General features: G+C 46.7%; 1 protein-coding gene across 1 annotated transcript in view; it reads right to left on the bottom strand.

The window, feature by feature from the left end:
• The window catches only part of DNAJC16 (DnaJ heat shock protein family (Hsp40) member C16), a gene marked incomplete at its 3' end in the record, with an annotated part of 44,083 nt that extends 24,909 nt beyond the window's left edge, over positions 1-19,174 (bottom strand). Inside the window, exons 1-3 of the mRNA XM_080691140.1 lie at positions 19,001-19,174; positions 14,055-14,121; positions 10,487-10,826 (exon numbers count right to left, since the gene is read on the bottom strand). Coding sequence (XP_080547266.1) covers positions 10,487-10,826; positions 14,055-14,121; positions 19,001-19,167 — 574 coding nt within the window. The 5' untranslated portion in view covers positions 19,168-19,174. The remainder of the gene's footprint in view (positions 1-10,486; positions 10,827-14,054; positions 14,122-19,000) is intronic.

The raw sequence follows: 19,174 nt of genomic DNA, 5'->3' as shown, positions 1-19,174 counted from the left end.
AAATCGTTATCATGAGCCTTTGGACTTTAAAATAGTTAAGCATCTCGCAGAGTCAGTTCGCACATATGGGTCGTCAGCTGCTTTCACTATAGCAATAATAGAGAGTTTACATCGCTATGCCATGACCCCAGGAGACTGGCAAAATTTGGTTAGGGCCACCTTAAATCCTGGCCAATATTTGGATTGGAAAGCTTATTATATAGAATATGCCACTGAACAAGCTGCACGTAATCGAGCAGCAGGAAATTCAGCCTGGGATATAGACATGCTGATGGGCCAAGGACGATTTGCTAATCAACAGCTTGGGTATCCACAACAGGTGTATGAACAAATCAACAGACTCGCTACCCAGGCCTGGAAGGCCCTCCCTAACAAAGGAGAGGTATCTGGTAACCTTACAAAGATTACTCAAGGATTGACTGAACCCTTTTCAGACTTCGTTGCCCGTCTAGTAGAGGCTGCGGGAAGAATTTTTGGGGATTCTGACGCGGCCATGCCGCTCATTAAACAATTGGTCTATGAGCAATGCACTAAAGAATGCAGACAGGCCATCACTCCTTACAAACATAAAGGCCTAGAGGTGTGGATGAAGGTGTGCAGGGAACTCGGAGGACCCTTAACCAATTCAGGACTTGCTGCAGCCATTATACAGGCCTCCGGACAACAAAGTAAGAATAGTACCAAAAATGGCAATTGTTTTTCCTGTGGAGCGACAGGACACTTAAAACGAGATTGTCCTAAGTGTAGGGCGTCCCAATCTTATCCTTCTCCTCCTGAGTATTGTCGTCGATGTAGAAAAGGAAGGCATCCTACTTTTGAGTGCCGTTCGGTTAAAGATATCGATGGCAACCCCTTGCCCTATACTGGAAAGCAATCATCAAATACTCAGACAAAAAACGGGAGGGCGGGCCCTCGTTCCCAGGGCCCACAAAAATATGGGAACCCTCAGGTGTATGGGGCCATGGAGACACAGCCACCTCAGTGGCCCAATTTACAGCCTCCGGAACAGTCCGGCGAGCCACTCCAGGTTCGGCAGGATTGGACCTCTGTGCCACCTCCAGGCTGGTATTAACGCCACAAATGGGGGTTCAAATTATTGAAACAGATTTTCAAGGTCCTCTGCCACCTAATTCTGTTGGCTTACTTTTTGGAAGGTCTTCCTCTACCATGAAAGGACTTGTAGTCCATCCGGGGGTTATAGATGAGGATTATACCGGTATTATCAAAGTGATGGTTTCAGCGCCCCGGGGTATCGTTGCCATTTCCCCTGGGGATAGAGTGGCACAGTTACTTTTGCTTCCCAGTCTACATGGTATGTTTCCTTCAGCAGAGGGACGACGCGGTATTGGTGGGTTCGGTTCTTCAGGAAATGAGTTAATATCTCTTGCCTTTGATATGGGAACTCGTCCCTTGATAACCTTGGACGTGGAAGGCAAGCAAATCCTAGGACTTTTAGATACTGGGGCAGATAAAAGTGTCATCGCCTGTAAAGATTGGTCATCTTCATGGCCCACTCAAAAGGCTACCGGAGAACTTAGAGGTTTGGGTTATGCTAAAACCCCTGACCTCAGTGCTAGGGCTTTACATTGGAAAGATCAGGAGGGACATAAGGGGCAGTTTGAACCCTATGTGCTGGAGCTGCCAGTTTCCCTCTGGGGAAGAGATTTATTAGTGGACATGGGATATTCCTTACAAAATACATCTTATTTCCCCCAAGCCCATAATATTCTCCTTCGCCAGGGCTACCACCCTTCCTACGGGCTGGGAAAACACCTCCAGGGACGTAAAAGCCCAATTCCTACTAAAGAAAAGAGTGGTCGCGAGGAACTGGGTTTTGTGCAGTAGCCACTGAGGAGGCAATTCCCATTACCTGGAAGACGGGAGATCCAGTATGGGTTCCTCAGTGGCCTCTCTCCCGTGAAAAGCTTGAAGTAACAAGGAAATTAGTACAAGAGCAATTACAGTTAGGCCATATCCGGCCATCCACCTCTCCTTGGAATACCCCGATTTTTGTGATAAAGAAAAAATCTGGAAAATGGAGGTTATTACACGACCTCCGAGCCATAAATAGCCAAATGCAGATTATGGGGCCAGTCCAACGAGGGCTTCCACTCCTCTCTGCTATTCCGAAGGAGTGGCCACTTATCAGCATAGATATAAAAGATTGTTTTTTCTCCATCCCTTTAAATCCTGCGGATACTCCTCGTTTTGCTTTTACTGTTCCCTCTATTAATCAAGAGGAAATTGACAGTAGATATGAATGGGTGGTCCTCCCACAAGGAATGGCCAATAGCCCTACCCTCTGTCAATTATATGTAAATAGTGCTCTTGAGCCCGTAAAAACCAAATTTCCAGAAATTCGGTGTATTCATTACATGGATGACATTTTGTTAACCACAAAAAATCCCTCCATACTTGAGGAGGCTTATTGTCACCTTGTAAAGATTTTGGAAACTCATCAATTATTCATCGCCTCAGAAAAGGTACAAAGAGGAGAAAATATACACTTTCTTGGCAACATTGTTCTCCCCCATGCAGTCCTGCCTCAAAAATTAATCATCCGCACTGATCAATTAAAAACCCTCAATGATTTCCAAAAACTGTTGGGAGACATTAATTGGGTTCGACCCTTTTTACAAATTCCTAACCATGCCTTGAAACCTTTATATAATCTGCTCGTAGGCAATCCTCAATTAGATTCTCCTCGCGTCCTTACCGATGAGGCCCGCCATGCGTTACAATTAGTAGAACAAGCACTTACGAAAGCGTCTCTCCGTCGAGTGACCCCTGGACAGCCATTATGGGCTTGTATCCTGGCCACTGAAAAACAGCCTACTAGTGTTCTTTGGCAACAAGGACCCCTTCTTTGGATTCACCCCAAAGTCTCCCCTCAAAAGGTAGTTGAATATTATCCCACCAGTGTAGCAAGCCTTGCCCTTAAAGCCATTCAGCAGTGCATCCAACATTTTGGCAGAACGCCCGATAAGTTGGTGGTACCGTACACTGCTCTGCAAGTACAAACGCTGGTAGCCACTATTGATGATTGGGCTATACTTATGTGCTCTTTCAGTGGTGAAATAGACAATCATCTTCCCAAAGATCCATTGTTACATTTTGTTCTGGAACATCCTCTCATTTTCCCATTGGTCACTAAAAACAAACCTGTAGCTAATGCAATTAACATTTTTACTGATGGATCCAAAACTGGTGTGGGGGCCTACCTAATAGAGGGAAGCAATCCTGTTGTCATCCAATATTCACATACCTCTCCACAACTGGTTGAATTAAATATTGTTTTAGAAATTTTTAAGAGAGTTTCTTCTCCTTTCAATTTATTATCAGATTCACAATATGTGGTTAATCTGGTTAGATCGCTTGAATGCGCGGGTCAACTCTCTTTACATACTCCTATTCATTCTATGGCTAGCCAAATCCAGATTTATATACATTTAAGAAAGACACCATTCTTTATCCAGCACGTTAGGGCACATACGGGATTACCTGGCCCTATTACATATGGAAATGATCTAGTAGATAAACTCACCAAGATACATATGATTTTTTCTCTTACTCAAATGCAACAGGCACAGGCATTTCACCGTCAATATCATGTAAATTCTAAAACATTACAACAGCGATTTAAAATCCCTCGACATCAGGCTCGGGAAATTGTAAAAACCTGTAATGCCTGTGCCCCTTTTTTACACCCCTCACATGTGGGCATTTGCCCACGAGGCTTGCTCCCTCTACATCTCTGGCAAATGGATGTAACTCACATATCTGAATTTGGAAAATTGAAATATATCCATGTTTCCATAGATACTGTCTCTGGAATTATTCATGCATCTGCTCATGCCGGGGAAAAGGCACATGACGTCGTCAATCATTGCCTTGAGGCCTGGGCAGCATGGAATATGCCTAAAGAAATAAAAACTGATAATGGCCCGGCTTATACTTCCCAAAAATTCACATCCTTTTGTTCACAGATGGGAATAACTCTAAAGCATGGCCTTCCGTACAACCCTCAGGGACAGGGTATTGTGGAACGCGCCCATCGTACTCTTAAAGAATGCTTGATAAAACAAAAAGAGGGAATTGGAACCAATATGAAACCGAAGCAGCGCCTATCCTTAGCCCTTTTTACTTTGAATTTTTTGCAATTAGATGTCAATGGCAAGACTGCTGCCGATCGTCATTTTGCCCCCTCGGGTACGAGCCAGGGTTTCGTGCGTTGGAAGGATGCCCTCACAGGGCAATGGAGGGGACCTGACCCAGTGCTCACATGGGCCAGAGGCTCTGTTTGTGTGTTTCCACAGAACGGCGCCGATCCTGTCTGGGTTCCAGAGCGGCTGACTCGTCTGGTGAAACAAAAGGATGATGAGCCATCGACTGATTCTTCTGGGGACCATGATACTGTGGAATTCCAAGGATAGGAAGTGATCCACAATGGGGGCTTTTGACTGCTTTTTCTTTTCTATTGCCTTTGAGTCATTCTGCTCAAGTTCTTCCCCGCTTAATCCTTTTACCTTTTTCCCTTAAAATTGGCACAGGAGCAAATTCTACTTTTGCAGGTTATAATTTTACTTATTAGAGCCTGACCATGGCCTTTCATTCTAACCTATTTGATCTGTGGCTTCTTTGTGGGATAAATGGCAGTTGCACGGATTTAGCTCCCCTTGTCATGATTAATGATAATGCGTTTATTGCCGCTAATCTTTCTTGCGAGCTTTCTGCATATCCTACAGATAACCGGTCATCGAAATTTGACAATTTGACAAGACGGTTGCGGTTGGAGATCATCAAAACCAATACTACTCAAGTTGACCCGGTGATGGCCCGCACCTTGATGTCCTGGATCCAACAAGCAGCTCGTCATTTAAAAGAGTGGGCTGGACTGGGTGCTCTTGGTCTTTGTCTGGTCTTACTGTGTATCTTATGTCTCTACTGTCTTAGAAAACTAATCCGTCAGCGCGCTACAGATCAAGTGCTCATAGCTCAGGCATTTGCAGCCATGGAGTTGGGACAATCCCCTCAAATATGGCTTGCGGCGATGGGAAAGTCTTAATGACAGGATGCCAGCTAGGACTGCACTCGGGACCCCGGGAGGGTGCATCCCGAGGAGGGCATGCTCAACTGCATACGGGTTGCCACTGATTCTTGTCCCGTCCCTGGCAAAAGGTGGTGGGCCTAGAAGCCCCTTCCAAACATACAGGGGTTGAGTCCTCTGTCCTCTCCTGTCTGAAAAAACAAAAAAGGGGGAACTGTGACGGGCCCCGCCCATCAGCCAGTAAGTCCGAGAGCTAAGATGGCGCTGAGCGGAAATCTTCCCCAGAGCACTTAGGTGGTAAACAGCTTTCAGGAAGTGACGACAAGAGCATGAGATACACGGGAACACCGCATGCCATAGGGCAACAGCCAATGGACTGGCTGTTGCCATGAGTTGTGCACGTGAACAGTCTGCTGATTGGCTGTTGGGCTCTATATAAGGGGAAGATTTCTGGGGGGAGAGAGAGAGAAGAGAAGATTTACGGGAAGAAGATTTGCGGGAACTGTACAAGAACCTGGGGTAATAAAACTGCTTGAGGAAGATCGTGTAAGAGTCGTCACAGCGCGCGACATGAACTCAGGCCTTGCATGCGATAAAAGCACACGCTCTACCGCTGAGCTACCAGCCCTGCTCACCAGCTTCTAATATTCGACGCACACCACCGTTCTTGTTGGGTACTGACTGCCCATCTTCCCCCTTCTAGGTGGAAGCGTCCTAAAGACCAGAATCTCTGTTTCGTTAACTGATGTATCTATCCCAGCATCAGAGCAGAGCTGGGCACACAGGAGGAGCACACCGAAACCCGGCCTTCAGTGTATCAGCCAGTTTCTCTGTTAGCCATTTAAAGTGCGGAAGAAATAGGAGAAACGGAACTGTTTTCCTACTCTCACCCTCAACAGGACACGTCACCCGTGACAGCTGGGGTGCAGGGTCCCCTCCCACACCAAGAAACGCCCAGCAACGCCAAGTGTGCACCTTGCAGTTCCGTCCAGCCTCACGCATCAACTGGAGACGGCACCAGCTCCCCCAGGCTCAGGCCACCCCTCCACACGCCAAGTCCCTGGCTGCGACCTGCGCCTCTGACCAGCCAGCCCCACACCAAGCTCCCGGGACCTTCCCCTTGAGGCTGGCAGTCTGCTAGAGCAGCTCCGAGGACGCTGGGCGACTGCCGTGTTTGCTCACTCATTTCAAGGTCACGGCCAAGGACGCAGACGGGAAGCCGCGTGGACGAGGCAGGGGCCCTTCGCCGTGCGGTCACGATCAGTCTCGAGTTTCTGATCATGGCTGGACCTTCTTCGTGAGCAGCCCCATCCAGGAGCCCACCGAGAGCTGCCTCGGTGCCAAAGGTGATCCTCCCGGCCTGGAAACTCCAAGACCTTAAGAGCTCTGTGTAGCAACCAAGGTCAAAATCACCATTTTTTTTTTTTTTTTTTTGTAGTATTGGGTATTAAAGTCTGGGGCATGCTACCTCTGAGTTATGACCCCGGCCCTATTTTATTTTTTACTTTGAAACAGGGTCTTGCTAGGTTGCTGAGGTCTTGCTCAATGGCCAAGGCTGGTTTGAACTTGTGAGCCTCCTGTTTCAGCCTCCAAAGTGCTGTGATTTCAGGCACGCGCCACCAGGCCTGACTCTATTTCTTGTAAATCACAGGACTGGTATCTGCACTGAGGAACGGCAATCATACTCCTTCCTTACAGGGCTGTTGTTTAACATGCACTGTACTTGTACTGGGATGCAAGTCAGGCATGAAGCACACCTGTAATCCCAGGACTTGGGAGGCAGAGACAGGAGAATCACAGGTTCAAGGCCAGCCTCAGCTACTTAGTGACACTCTCAGCAACCTAATGAGACCCTGTTTCAAAACAAAATACAAAAAAAAGGCTGGGAGTGTAGCTCAGAGGTAGCATGCCCCTGGATTCAATTCCCCAGTAAACAACACACACACACACACACACACACACACACACACACTCACAGCATATGGTCAGCTCTTAATATGTCTGTTATTTCATAACAAATGTCCAAATGTCATTTTGAGGCGCTTCTCCAGTTCAGCTCTTCGCTGCTGACTCCCCAGCTCACCCTCAGCTCGGGGCGGTCAGTCTTGCACCCCACTCTCCTTGGTTCTCAGTTCCCCCTGGTGCCCGGAGCCAGTCCCCGGGCCTAGGCTGAACTGCCCGGTCCTTGTCTCTTCCCGCTGCCCTGGTTCGGGCCAGCGGCTGGTCTCTGCCAGGCTGCCAACCTCCCTGCATCTCTTCTCTACCTCTTTAATCTGCCCCTCACATGGTTTTAACCAGTTAGCTTTCTGGTTTTTATTTTCTGTGAGCATGTTGGTACTAGGGATTGAACTTAGAGGTGTTCTACCTCTAGACCCCCCACCCCCAGCCCTATTCTATTATTTATTTATTGCTGGTCTGGGGATGGAACCCAGGGGCATTTGACCTCTGAGATACACCCCCTGCCCTATTTTTTATTCTTTGATTTTTTTTTTATTCTTTATTTTTTTTGCGGGTCTAGGGGCATTCGACCTCTGAGCTACAGCCCCTGCCCTACTTTTATTTTTCTAATTTTTTTTTTTTTTTATTCTTTGGTGGTACTGGAGTTCCTGGAAGCCCTTCTACCTCTGAGCTACACGCCCAGACCTATTTTTATATTTTTTTGAAACAGGGTCTCTTAAACCAGCAGGGCTATCTTCGAACCAGATCCTCCTGTCTCCGCCTCCCAAGCGTGGGGATTACAAGCGTGCGCCACCACGCCCGGCTATTCTTTTATCTTGAAACAGGGTCTCACTAAGTTGCAGAGGGCCTCACTAAGTAGCTGAGGCTGTCTGTGAACCGTGATCCTCCGGTCTCAGCCTCCCAAATGCTAGGATTACAAGCGTTTGGAGCGAATATCCACCACACCTGGATATTCTTGATTTTTGAAACATGGTCTCACTAAGTTGTGGAGGGCCTCATTAAGTAGCTGAGGCTGTCTGTGACCCGTGATCCTCCAGTCTCAGCCTCCTGAATGCTGGGATTACAAGTGTGCGCCACCACGCCCGGCTTTTATTGATTTTTTATTTATTTTTTACAATACTGGGAATGGAACCCAGGGGCATTCTACCTCTGTGCTACACTCTCAGCCCTATTTTTAACTCTTTATCTTGAAACAGGGTCTCACTGAATTGCAAATGGCTTTACTAAGTAGCTGAGACAGAAAATATCGGCAAACCATGATCCTCCTGTCTCAGCCTTCCAAATGCTGGGATTACAAGCATGCACCACCAAGGCCGGCTTAGTTTTTATTTTGAAATAGGGCTTGCTAGAGCCTCAAACCTGTGATCCTCCTGTCTCGACCTCCCAAGCACTGAGATTACAGACCTGTGCCACCATGTCCAGTCAGCTTTCTGAAGCGTAGACGTGATTAAACCGCTCCTCTGTACAAACCCCTCCGGCTCTTGCTATACACTAGAAAGGGCCAGCGCCCTCGGCCCCGTCTTAGGGTTCCTCCCGGATCCTGCTTCCTCCTCGTTCACCCACCAGCCTCGCCCTGCACAGCGCTGCAGCCAGGCTGTGGGTCTTTGTTTCTCTGCCCGTCATGTTCTTCCTCCTTTCCTGCCCGCCAGCTTCCAGCCCTCTTCAAGGCCCAGCTCTAAATAAGTCAAGTTGTGCTCTGTGGTCAGTGGACTGATGTTTTTAAGAGATTTTCTTTTCTTTTCTTTTCTTTGTGGGTCTCGGGATAGAATCCAGGGGCGTTCAACCTCTGAACTACACCCCCTGCCCTATTTTTTATTCTTTATTTTGAAACAGAGTCTCACTGAGTTGCAAAGGGCCTCATTAAGTAGCTGAGGCTGTCCGTGAACTGCGATCCTCCAGTCTCAACCTCCCAAATGCTGGGATTACAAGTGTGCGCCACCACGCCCGGCTTAAGAGAGATTTTGAAAAGGGGTTAGTAAAACAGACACTTTAACAGATTTACTTTGGTAAACCAGAGAACCCAATTAATCAAAGACTCTGTAAGGTTAGTTTGGGAAGTGCTTAATATGCCTCAGGCATTTAGCAAACATCTTTCCCAGTTGATCTTCATAATGATAATATTGCTCCTGCTTTGATAATATTTTATCAAAATATTTGATAATATTGCTCCTGCTTCAGAGGTGAAGAAGGTTGGGTTAGGTGATTCGTTCAAGGGATATAAAGACAGCAAATGGCAGAGCTGAGATTGGACACTGGCCTGTCTGAGGTAAGGATATAAAAAGAGATACAAAGACAGGTGACCGGGTGGCGACTTAGTGAGAGCCATCTGCAAGCCGAGAGGGGCCCAGGAGAAATCTAGCCTGCTGACCCTCTGCTCCTAGACTTCTAGCCTAGAGAATGTGAGAAAATAAGCCTGTTTTTCAAGCTACCCAGGCTGTGGCATTTTTTGTGTCAGTTCTAGCAAACTAACACACAAAGTAAAACACGAATATCAGCAGAGTGTGGTGGTGCAAACCTGTAATTCTAGTACTTTAAAGGCTGAGACAGGAGGACCGCAGGGTCCTAGGACAGCCTCAGTATGTAGTAAGGCGCTCATCATCCTGGGAAAACCCTGCTTCAAAAAGTAAAAATAAAGCCCCATGTGGTGGTGCACACTTGTAATCCCAGTACCTGGGAGGCTGGGACAGGAGGATCATGGGTTCAAGGACAGCCGAAGCAAGCAGCGAGGCTCTCATCAGCCTAACAAGATTCTGTTTCAAAATAAAAATAAGATAGAGCTAAGGTGCTCTAGAATGCACTAGAATGACCCTGGGTTCAAACCTTACTAACACATGTGCATGCACATACATGTATATGTGCATGCGTGTGCACACACACACACGTACAAATAAAACAGAGCTGGGGGTGTAGCTCAGAGGCAGAATACACCCTGGATGCAATCCCTAGTACCACATACACAAACATACAAACTCCACAATTATATTATCACATTATCTTATCTGTAATCCCTATTGGCAGTGAAACTGATGCTTGAGCCAGGCATGGTGGCTCAATAGTCATACCTATGATCTTGGTATCTGGGAGGCTGAGACAGGAGGATGGCAGGGTTGAGGCCAGAATGTGGTAACTTGGTGAGAGAGACCTTGTTTCCAAATAAAAAATAAAAAGGGCTGGGGTTGTAGCTCAGAGGTAGAACATTCCTGGGTTGAATCCTCAATCTCCAGTATCGGAAAAAAAAACCCTGATGCTGAGGGCTGCTTTATTCAACCAATAAATTTTGTTTTTCTATGTATGAGCTAGACATTTGGATAAGATTGAGATAAATTTTTAAATCTGTAATGCAACTCCGAGTGTCTTAGGCAGTTTCCCTCTCTGAGACACGCCCTTGGAAACCACCACCCACCGTGAACTGGCGGGCAGAGCCCACGCTAACTGCCCCCATCCCACAGGGTGCAAGGAGGGTGCGCGCCGTGGCCTTACCGAGTCCTTCCAGCTCCTGAACGGCCTCTTTCCACACAGGCTCGATGTGGACGCAGCTGAAGCACCAGTCGGAGGTGATCTTGATGAGGTAGGGCTTCCTGAAGCTGTCTGGAACCACTTCATTCACATAGTGTGAAAAGTGCAATAAATACTTTTCATCCAGTGAGTCCCGCCGCTCAGAACTGAAAGGGAACTGAAAAAAGGATTCGTCGAAGTAGAAATTCTCGTGGAAATGGCGGAAGCGATAGTCGCGCTGCTGCTGCCGTTTCTGGTAGCCCTGGTTCTCGCCGGCATCGCCGTAGTGGTCGTAAGCGGCCCGTTTTTCTTCGTTGGAAAGAATCTACAAAGGAAAGAGAGGAGAGCTTGACGACAGCAGAGGCTCGCCGCACGGGCTCTTCTGCAGGCAGACGAGACGGGAACGCGAAGCCTGAAGACGGGATGCTTGGCGGGCAGGGGCTCAACGGACGGAGGAACTTTTTCTCGGTTTCCGTGGTGGTGCTGGAGTTTGAACTCACATTCTGCCTCCAAGCTACACCTCCAGCCCTATTTTATTTTTTATAGTACTGAGTTTGAACCCAGGAGCATTCTACTTCGGAGCTACACCCCAGCCCTATTTTATTTTTTATTTTGAAACAAATCTAAGTTGCTGAGGGCCTCACTAAACTTCTGAGGCTGGCGGTGAACCTGTAATTTTCCTGTCTCAGCCTCCCGAGTCCTGGATTATAAGCATGCGGCACCATATCTGGCTTATTTCTTACATTTATTTATTTATTTATTTATTTATTTATTTATTTATTTTTGCAGTACTGGGGATTGAATGCATGGCCATTCTTTCTCCGAGCTACACCTCAGCCCTATTTTTTTTTTTTTTTTTACTATTTATTTATTTATTTATTTATTTGATTTTTTTTGGTGGTACTGGGGGTGGAACCCAGAGGCTTTCTACCTCCGGGCTATACTCCCAGACCTTATTTTTTTAATATTTTATTTGGAAACAGGGTCTCACTAAGTTGCTGAAACCCTCACTAAGTAGCTGAGGCTGGCTTCGAGCCCGCGCGATCCTCCTGTCTCAGCCTCCCAAGCACGGGGATTACAAGTGTGCGCCACCACGCCCGGCTTACTCTTTATTTTGAAACAGGGTCTCACTAAGTTGCAGAGGGCATTACTAAGTAGCTGGGGCTGGCCTTGAACTGATGATCCTCCTGTCTCAGCCTCCCAAGTACTAGGATTATAAGCATGTGCTACCATGCCTGGCTTATTTTTTATTTTGAAACAGGGTCGGTGAGTGGTGGAGACTGTCCTCAAACAGCCACCACGCCCAGCTGAAATGCTTCTCTTGATAAAAACATTAAAAAACCCTCAAGACCAAAATATTTCAGTTGTTTAGATATTCATGCCAATGTTGGCGTTAAAAGATTTCAAATTAAGCCAGGCATGGTGGCATGTTCAAGGCCAGCTCAGCAGGTTTTTGTAGTACTGGGGATGGAATCCAATATAATGGAAGAGTACTGAAAATCTTCTGTTTTTGTAACCTTGGGTTACTTCAACAAATACAAGCAAATTAGTGTGTAATTTTTATTTTCGTACTAGTGATTGATTTTTTTTTTTTTTTTTTTTTTTTTTTGGTGGTACTGGGGTTTCTGGAAACCCTTCTACCTCCGGGCTACACTCCCAGACCTATTTTTTTTAAATATATATATTTTATTTGGAAACAGGGTCTCTTAAGCCAGAGAGGCTGGCTTCGAACCTGTGTGATCCTCCTGTCTCCGCCTTCTAAGTGCGGGGATTATAAGCGTGCGCCACCACGCCCGGCTCGAACTAGGGATTGAAAACAGGGGCATTCTGCTTCTGAGCTATACCCCAGTCCTATTTTACTTTTTTTTTTTTTTTTTTTTTTTTTTTGCGGTACTGGGGATGAAACCCAGGGCCATTCTACCTCCGAGCTATACTCCCTGCCTTATTTTTTATTCTTTATCTTGAAACAGGGTCTCACTGAGTTGCAAAGGGCCTCACTAAGTAGCTGAGGCTGTCCATGAAATGCGATCCTCCAGTCTCTGCCTCCCAAATGCTAGGATTACAAGCATGCACCACCACGCCCAGCTCCCCTATTTTACTTTATTTTGAAACAGGATCTCACTAAATTGTGGAGAGCCTCAAAAAGAAGCTGAGGCTGGCTGTGAACCTGTGATCCTCCAGTCTCAGTCTCCCAAGAACTGAAATTACAAGCCTGTGGCACCACGCCTGGATTTTTTTCCTTTTTCTTTTTTGGTACTGGGGATGAAAGCCAGGGACATTCTACCTCTGAGCTAAACCCCCAGCCCTATTTTTTAATTTATTCTTTATTTTAAAACAGGGTCTCACTTGGTTGCCATGGGCCTAAGTAGCTGAGGCTGTACATGAACTGTGATCCTCCAGTCTCAGCCTCCCAAATACTGGGATTACAAGTGTGTGTCACCACGCCTGGCTTCATTCCAAGCCTCTTTTTTTTTTTTTTTTTTGGTGGTACTGGGGTTCCTGGAAGCCCTTCTACCTCCGGGCTACACTCCCAGACCTATTTTTATATTTTTATTTGGAAACAGGGTCTCTTAAGCCAGAGCAAGCGGCTGGCTTTGAACCTGAGCAATCCTCCTGTCTCCGCCTCCCAAGCGCGGGGATTACAAGCGTGCGCCACCATGCCTGGCAGCCTTTTTTATTTTTACTTTGAGAAAGGGTCTTACTAAATCACCCAGGCTGGCCTTAAACATGATCCTCCGCCTCCCCACTAGCTGAGATGATAGGCGTGCATCACCCTGCCTAGTTGGTGTGTGATTCTTTAATGTAAACAGAAACATATTCTGAGTAGTTTTACAGTTCCAATTACATCCTTAAAATAGGCTGGATTCTCTGGAGCTAGAGTGTCCATGCACTGCACTGTCTGATCATACGGATGTGGCAAATATGGTCGACTGTTACTTATTTTTTGGTGGTACTGGGGTTCCTGGAAACCCTTCTACCTCCGGGCTACACACTCTCAAGACCGACTTTTTTTTTTATACTTTTTATTTGGAAACAGGGTCTCTTAAACCAGCGCGATCCTTTGTCTCCATCTCCCAAATGCGGGGATTACAAGCGTGCGCCACCACGCCCGGCAGGTCGCCGGTATTTAGAAACTGGGCCAGGGTGCTGGGACACGCCATTTGAGAGAGGGCATTCCAGAACGCATCATCAGTGGCATATTTTATAAGAGCTAATATAGGTGTGGTGGCCCACACTCTAATCCCAGTATGGAAGGTGGAGACAGGAGGATCACAGGTTCAAGGCTAGCTCAGCAACAGGTTCAAGGCTAGCTCAGCGGCTGGGATAACAGGCATGTGCCATTGCTCTTGGCTCTAAGTTTTAATTTGAAACAGCACCCTGCTAAAATTGCTGAGGCTGGCTTTGAACTTTCGAGCCTCCTGTCTCTGCCTCCCAAGTACTGGCTTTACAGGCATGCGCCACCATCCCTGAGACACCTGGGTTCAGTTCCCGGTACCCGCCTCCCCGCCCCAAAGGTGAGCGCTACCAGATGCAACACACAGTCTGACTGTACCTCATACGCCTTGCTGATCTGAATGAACTTGTCTTCTGCTCCGGGGTCTTTGTTTTTGTCTGGATGCCTGGAACACAGACGGGCAGCTGGTGAGAAGGGCTTCAGTTTACACACGGTCATTGAACACTCTCACACACACACACCCTACTTCTCTACACTAGAGGCAAACAGAGGAACGCCTTTTCAGGATGGTGACCTAAGACAAGCGGTGGGAGCAAGCAGTCGCTTCCCGTGACCACGGTTCATGGAACTTTGAGGCAGGTGATTTTGCTCCCGAGCACTGCCGCGGGGCACGCTCTCAAAGCACTGGAGAGGGAGCAGCAGGTGTCTCTCAGAGGAGCTGGGCTGCGTCTTCCTGTGAATCCCAAACGCTGCTCGAGGGGCGCAGGCTAAATCACTCTGCCACCAGAACTGGTATGTTTCCCCCAGGATGGCAGCACCTCCTCCCCGTGGTAGAAGTATACCGGCGCAGGCGCCGCTTCTGGCAACGCAGCCAGGGGTAAGAGCAGCTTTTCGGAGCCACAGTGAACGGCCCGCACAGCCAGTTTCAAGGAGAGCCCTGCTGATGACTTTCAGATGAGGATACTGGTTTGCATTACTGCTCTGGCCGTCCCTCTCCGCCTGGGACGGCTTTCCCCTATGAATGGATAATAATTTCAAGAATTATTGAAAAAAGTCTACAGTTCACATTGTTATTTCAACTAACTTAAAACGAAATCTTGGCCACGTGTGGTGGTGCACGCCTTTAACGCCAGTGCTTGGGACCCTGAGACGGGGAATTGCAGGTTTGAAGACAGCCTCAGCAACTTAGTGGGACCTTGTTTCAAAATAAAAAATAAGCCGGGCGTGGTGGCGCACGCTTGTAATCCCCGCGCTTGGGAGGCAGAGACAGGAGGATCGCGCAGGTTCGAAGCCAGCCGCGCGCGCTGGTTTAGGAGACCCTGTTTCCAAAATGAAAATGTAAAAAATAGGTCTGGGAGTGTAGCCCGGAGGTAGAAGGGCTTCCAGGAACCCCAGTACCACCAAAAAAAAAAATAAATAAATAAAAAATAAAAATAAAAAAAATAAAAAATAAAATTAAGCTGGGTGTGGTGGTGCAGGCCTCAGCTACTGAGTGAGGCCCTCCGCAATTCAGTGAGACCCGGTTTCAAAATGAAGAATAAAAAATAGGGGAGGGGGTGTAGCTCGGAGGCAGAATGCCCCTGGGTTCCATCCCCAGTACTAAGAAAAACCAAAACCCAAACCAAACCCAAACACCTAAGCGTCAACATTTGCTGCAGGTCCAGCTCGTCATCACCTGCCTCCATCTTGAGGTCGTCTATGAGCTGTCGCTGCTCATGCCGATTCACCTCTGGGGAAGTCACAGTGCAGGGGAGCAGCTCCCTAAGATCTACACCAGTGTTACGTATACACTGGGTTTTCAGTGTTTGCGTTATTAGGATACCCCGTGTCTCAGAGTTTACTCCTTATGAATGACTTCTGCTATTTTCTAAATTTTCCCCAGCAAAGATTCTGGAAGAAAAAATAATGCACAGGGAAGCAAATGACTACTAAACAGACAGCAAGTGTGCTGGAATAATATATATATATTTTTCTTTTTCCCCAGTACTGGGGATGGAACCCAGGGGTATTCTACCTCCAAGCTACACCCCCAGCCCTATTTTTTTTTATTCTTTATTCTGAAACAGGGTCTCACTGAGTTGCAGAGGGCCTCACTCAGTAGCTGAGGCTGTCCGCGAAACGCGATCCTCCTTTCTCGGCCTCCCGAATGCTGGGATGACAAGTATTATTTTGCTAAGATGGATGACAAATAAAAGTATCTAGGATAAAACTTCCTTATTGGGGAAGAAACAGTTTCCCTGAGAGAAAAGGTAATTTCAAGGTTTCATCAAGCAAGGGAAGATTCTTGTGAATTCTAGGAAACATTTAATAAAACAGTAAATATAATCTGTCAGTTAACCACTTCTCTCTGTTAGAGCTTATTCTGAGAAGTTAAACTGAGGAGCACTCCCCCCCCCCCCCCGCCTTTATGGTACCAGGGAATGAGCCCAGGGGCTTAGGTCTACCTCCAAGCTACACTCCCAGCCCTATTTTTTTTTTTTTTTTCAGTACTTGGGTTGGAACCCAGGGGCATTCTACCTCCAAGCTACACCCCCAGCTCCATTTTTTATTCTGAAACAGGGTCTCACTGACTTGCAGAGGGCCTCACTAAGTAGCTGAGGCTGTCCACGAACTGCGATCCTCCTGTCTCAGCCTCCCAAATGCTGGGATTACAAGTGTGCACCACCACGCCCGGCTATTTTTTTTTTTAAGTGTATATGAAACCATTATGGAGTGAAACTGAAACTATTCCAAGTGATAAACACCACCACAGCAAAGACAGCAGGAAAAGACAGTAGAGACACAGGTGAAACAGAGCTTTAGACTCTCACTAGATGACACTCTCTCTATTTCTACGGTGATGAATTATTCCTGGAGAGAATCTATTAAAGAAAGGAAGCACATGACTCATTTAATTAATATCATAACATCCTTTTCAGCTCTGGAAGACAGAAAAGTCTAGGCTGTACATGTTAATAGGTCTCACATCCCCAACCTATCATTTCTGCTCTGAAACTTTGTCCAAGACTACATCCCATCCCAAAGAATGCTGCCACCTTATGACTTAACTACCAATATCTGTATTTTGATTTAAATATAACAAGGCAAGAGTTTGAAATGACTGAAAGCAAGTCTGGGGTGAAGAGGCCCTAGGAAGAGGCCAGGCGGAGTTACAGATTGTCTTTTTAGGGTCCAGTTCTGTGTTCCTTGTGATAGGCATACGGTCTAAAATATTTATTCAAAACACTGTGTTCATCGCAGCTAGGTCAATACTGAGAAACGCCTGCCTATTGAGGACTGGGGGCAGGCGGAGTCCTGGCGTCTCGACCTGGTAGGTCTGCTTCTGCCCCCTCACCTCTGGCTCTTTTTCCGCTCCTTCCTGCCAGACACCCACTCACCGGACTTATGCCCACGTGAGCAAATGGTTAAAAGCAAAAAACTGTGAAAATGCCGGGCGTGGTGGCGCACGCTTGTAATCCCCGTGCTTGGGAGGCGGAGACAGGAGGATCGCGCAGGTTAGAAGCCAGTCTTGCTGCCTTAGGAGACTCTGTTTCCAAATAAAAATATAAAATATAGGTCTGGGAGTGTAGCTGGGAGGTAGAAGGTCTTCCAGGAACCCCAGTACCACCAAAAAACAACAAACAAACAAACAATGAAAACAAGCCGGGTGTGGTGGTGCACGCTTGTAATCCCAGCACTCGGGAGGCCGAGACCAGAGGATCGTGGTTTGCAGACAGCCCTTGGCAACTTAGTGAGACCCTGTTTCAAAATAAAGAATAAAAAATAGGGCAGGGGGTGTAGCTCAGAGACCCACAAAAAAACCAAAAAACAAAACTGCGAAAACAAAACAAAAAACTCTAAATCTAACTGTTGCTGCAGAAGGTCAAACCCTGGAACCCAGAAGTAATACAGGTTTGCAAGCTCTGAGCCTTGATAACCTCATCTGTAAAACAGGCTCAGTAATCCCCTGCCCTTCACGGGCTAATGACAAGGTTTCCTTGAGGTTATGTACACAGAACCGGGGCTGGCATGCAGGGGATGCTGAGTGATGGACCTACCACACTTTCCTTCACTGCTAAGGCTGTTCAGCTGCCTGGGGTCCCCGAGTCCCTTCTGTCTGCTCTTCTGTGACCCCGCTGTTCTTCCTCCAGCTATATAATCCAACACTTCTGTTTTCTTGGGCATAGCTAAAGCTTTATTGGGAGAAACTGATAATGTTTATCCAAAATAAGTTTTAAGCCGGGCGTGGTGACGCACGCTTGTAATCCCAGCATTTGGGAGGCTGAAACTGGAGGATCATGGTTTGTGGACAGCTTCAGCTACTTAGTGAGGCCCTCCGCAACTCAGTGAGACCTGGTTTCAAAATAAAGAATAAAAAATAGGGCAGGGGGTGTAGCTTGGAGGTCAAATGCCCCTGGGTTCCATCCCCAAACCCGCAAAATAACAACAAAAAAACAAACAAAAAAACAAACAAAAAAACAAACAAAATAAGTTTTAGATTTTTTCTATACTGCTCATTTCTACCCTGCTAATTATAGAAAAAATTAAGATTTTACTAAAAAAATTCTTAAAAGTAATATACTCAGCTCGGTGTGGTGGTACACACCTGTGATCCTAGTACTTGGGAGGCTGAGACTGGAGGACTGCAGGGTCAAGGCCAGCCTGGGCTACTTACTAAGACCCTGTTTCAAAATAAGGTGGGGGCTAGAAAAGGAGGGCTGGGGTGTATCTCAGTGGTAGAATGCCCCTGGGTCCAACCAATCCTCATTCATTCATTCATTCATTCATTTTTTTCTCCTTTCTTTTTCTCTGTCTCTCTCTCGCACACACACACCACTTCATGAATGAGATGTCATGGAAAAGACAGCTTATCCATTTTTTTTTTTTTTAAAGTAACATAAGGGTGTATTCATTCGAGTCACCCCTCCATGCCAGTCTGGTATGGAGCTGTACCTATCCTCTGTATTTCTATCTTTCTAATAAACTTCTTTAAGTCTTCAAAAAAAAAAAAAAGTAACATAAATTGTTGTTGTTGTTTTTTTAAAAAGTCTCTTACAGTTTAACATTAAATATGCCAGCAGTATCTAAGACAGTTCTTTAAGCCAATTCTAAGAGGGGTTTTCATAGAAAATACATGCTTTGGACGTTATCGCTGAAGAATCGGAGAACATAAGCACTAATTCTACGTAAGTATTCTAGACAGGTGCGTATGCGTCTACGTACACATCCACGTACACATATATTGAACACAGACACAGAGACAGGTAGAAGCCAATCACCGTTTAGGCTCCGCTCCCCTGCTAAGACTTCTTAGCTTACGGTACACTTCCGTGTGTTTCACCTACCATTCCCGGGCGAGCTTCTTATAAGCCTTTTTAATGTCAGCCTGACTGGCTGTCCGGCTGACCCCTAGGACTCTGTACGGGTCAAAATCCAACGCAGACAGAACTTGCAGGATGAGAACCAGAACTATCAAGAGCTGCCAGGAAATGCTCAACCTTTTCACCTCCATTTCTTCC

The sequence above is a fragment of the Muscardinus avellanarius genome, assembly GCF_963383645.1.
Source record: "Muscardinus avellanarius genome assembly, chromosome: 3".
Taxonomy (NCBI): Eukaryota; Metazoa; Chordata; class Mammalia; order Rodentia; family Gliridae; genus Muscardinus; species Muscardinus avellanarius.
The sequence above is the reverse complement of the archived record's forward strand: the minus strand, read 5'-3'. Positions and strand labels throughout refer to the sequence as shown.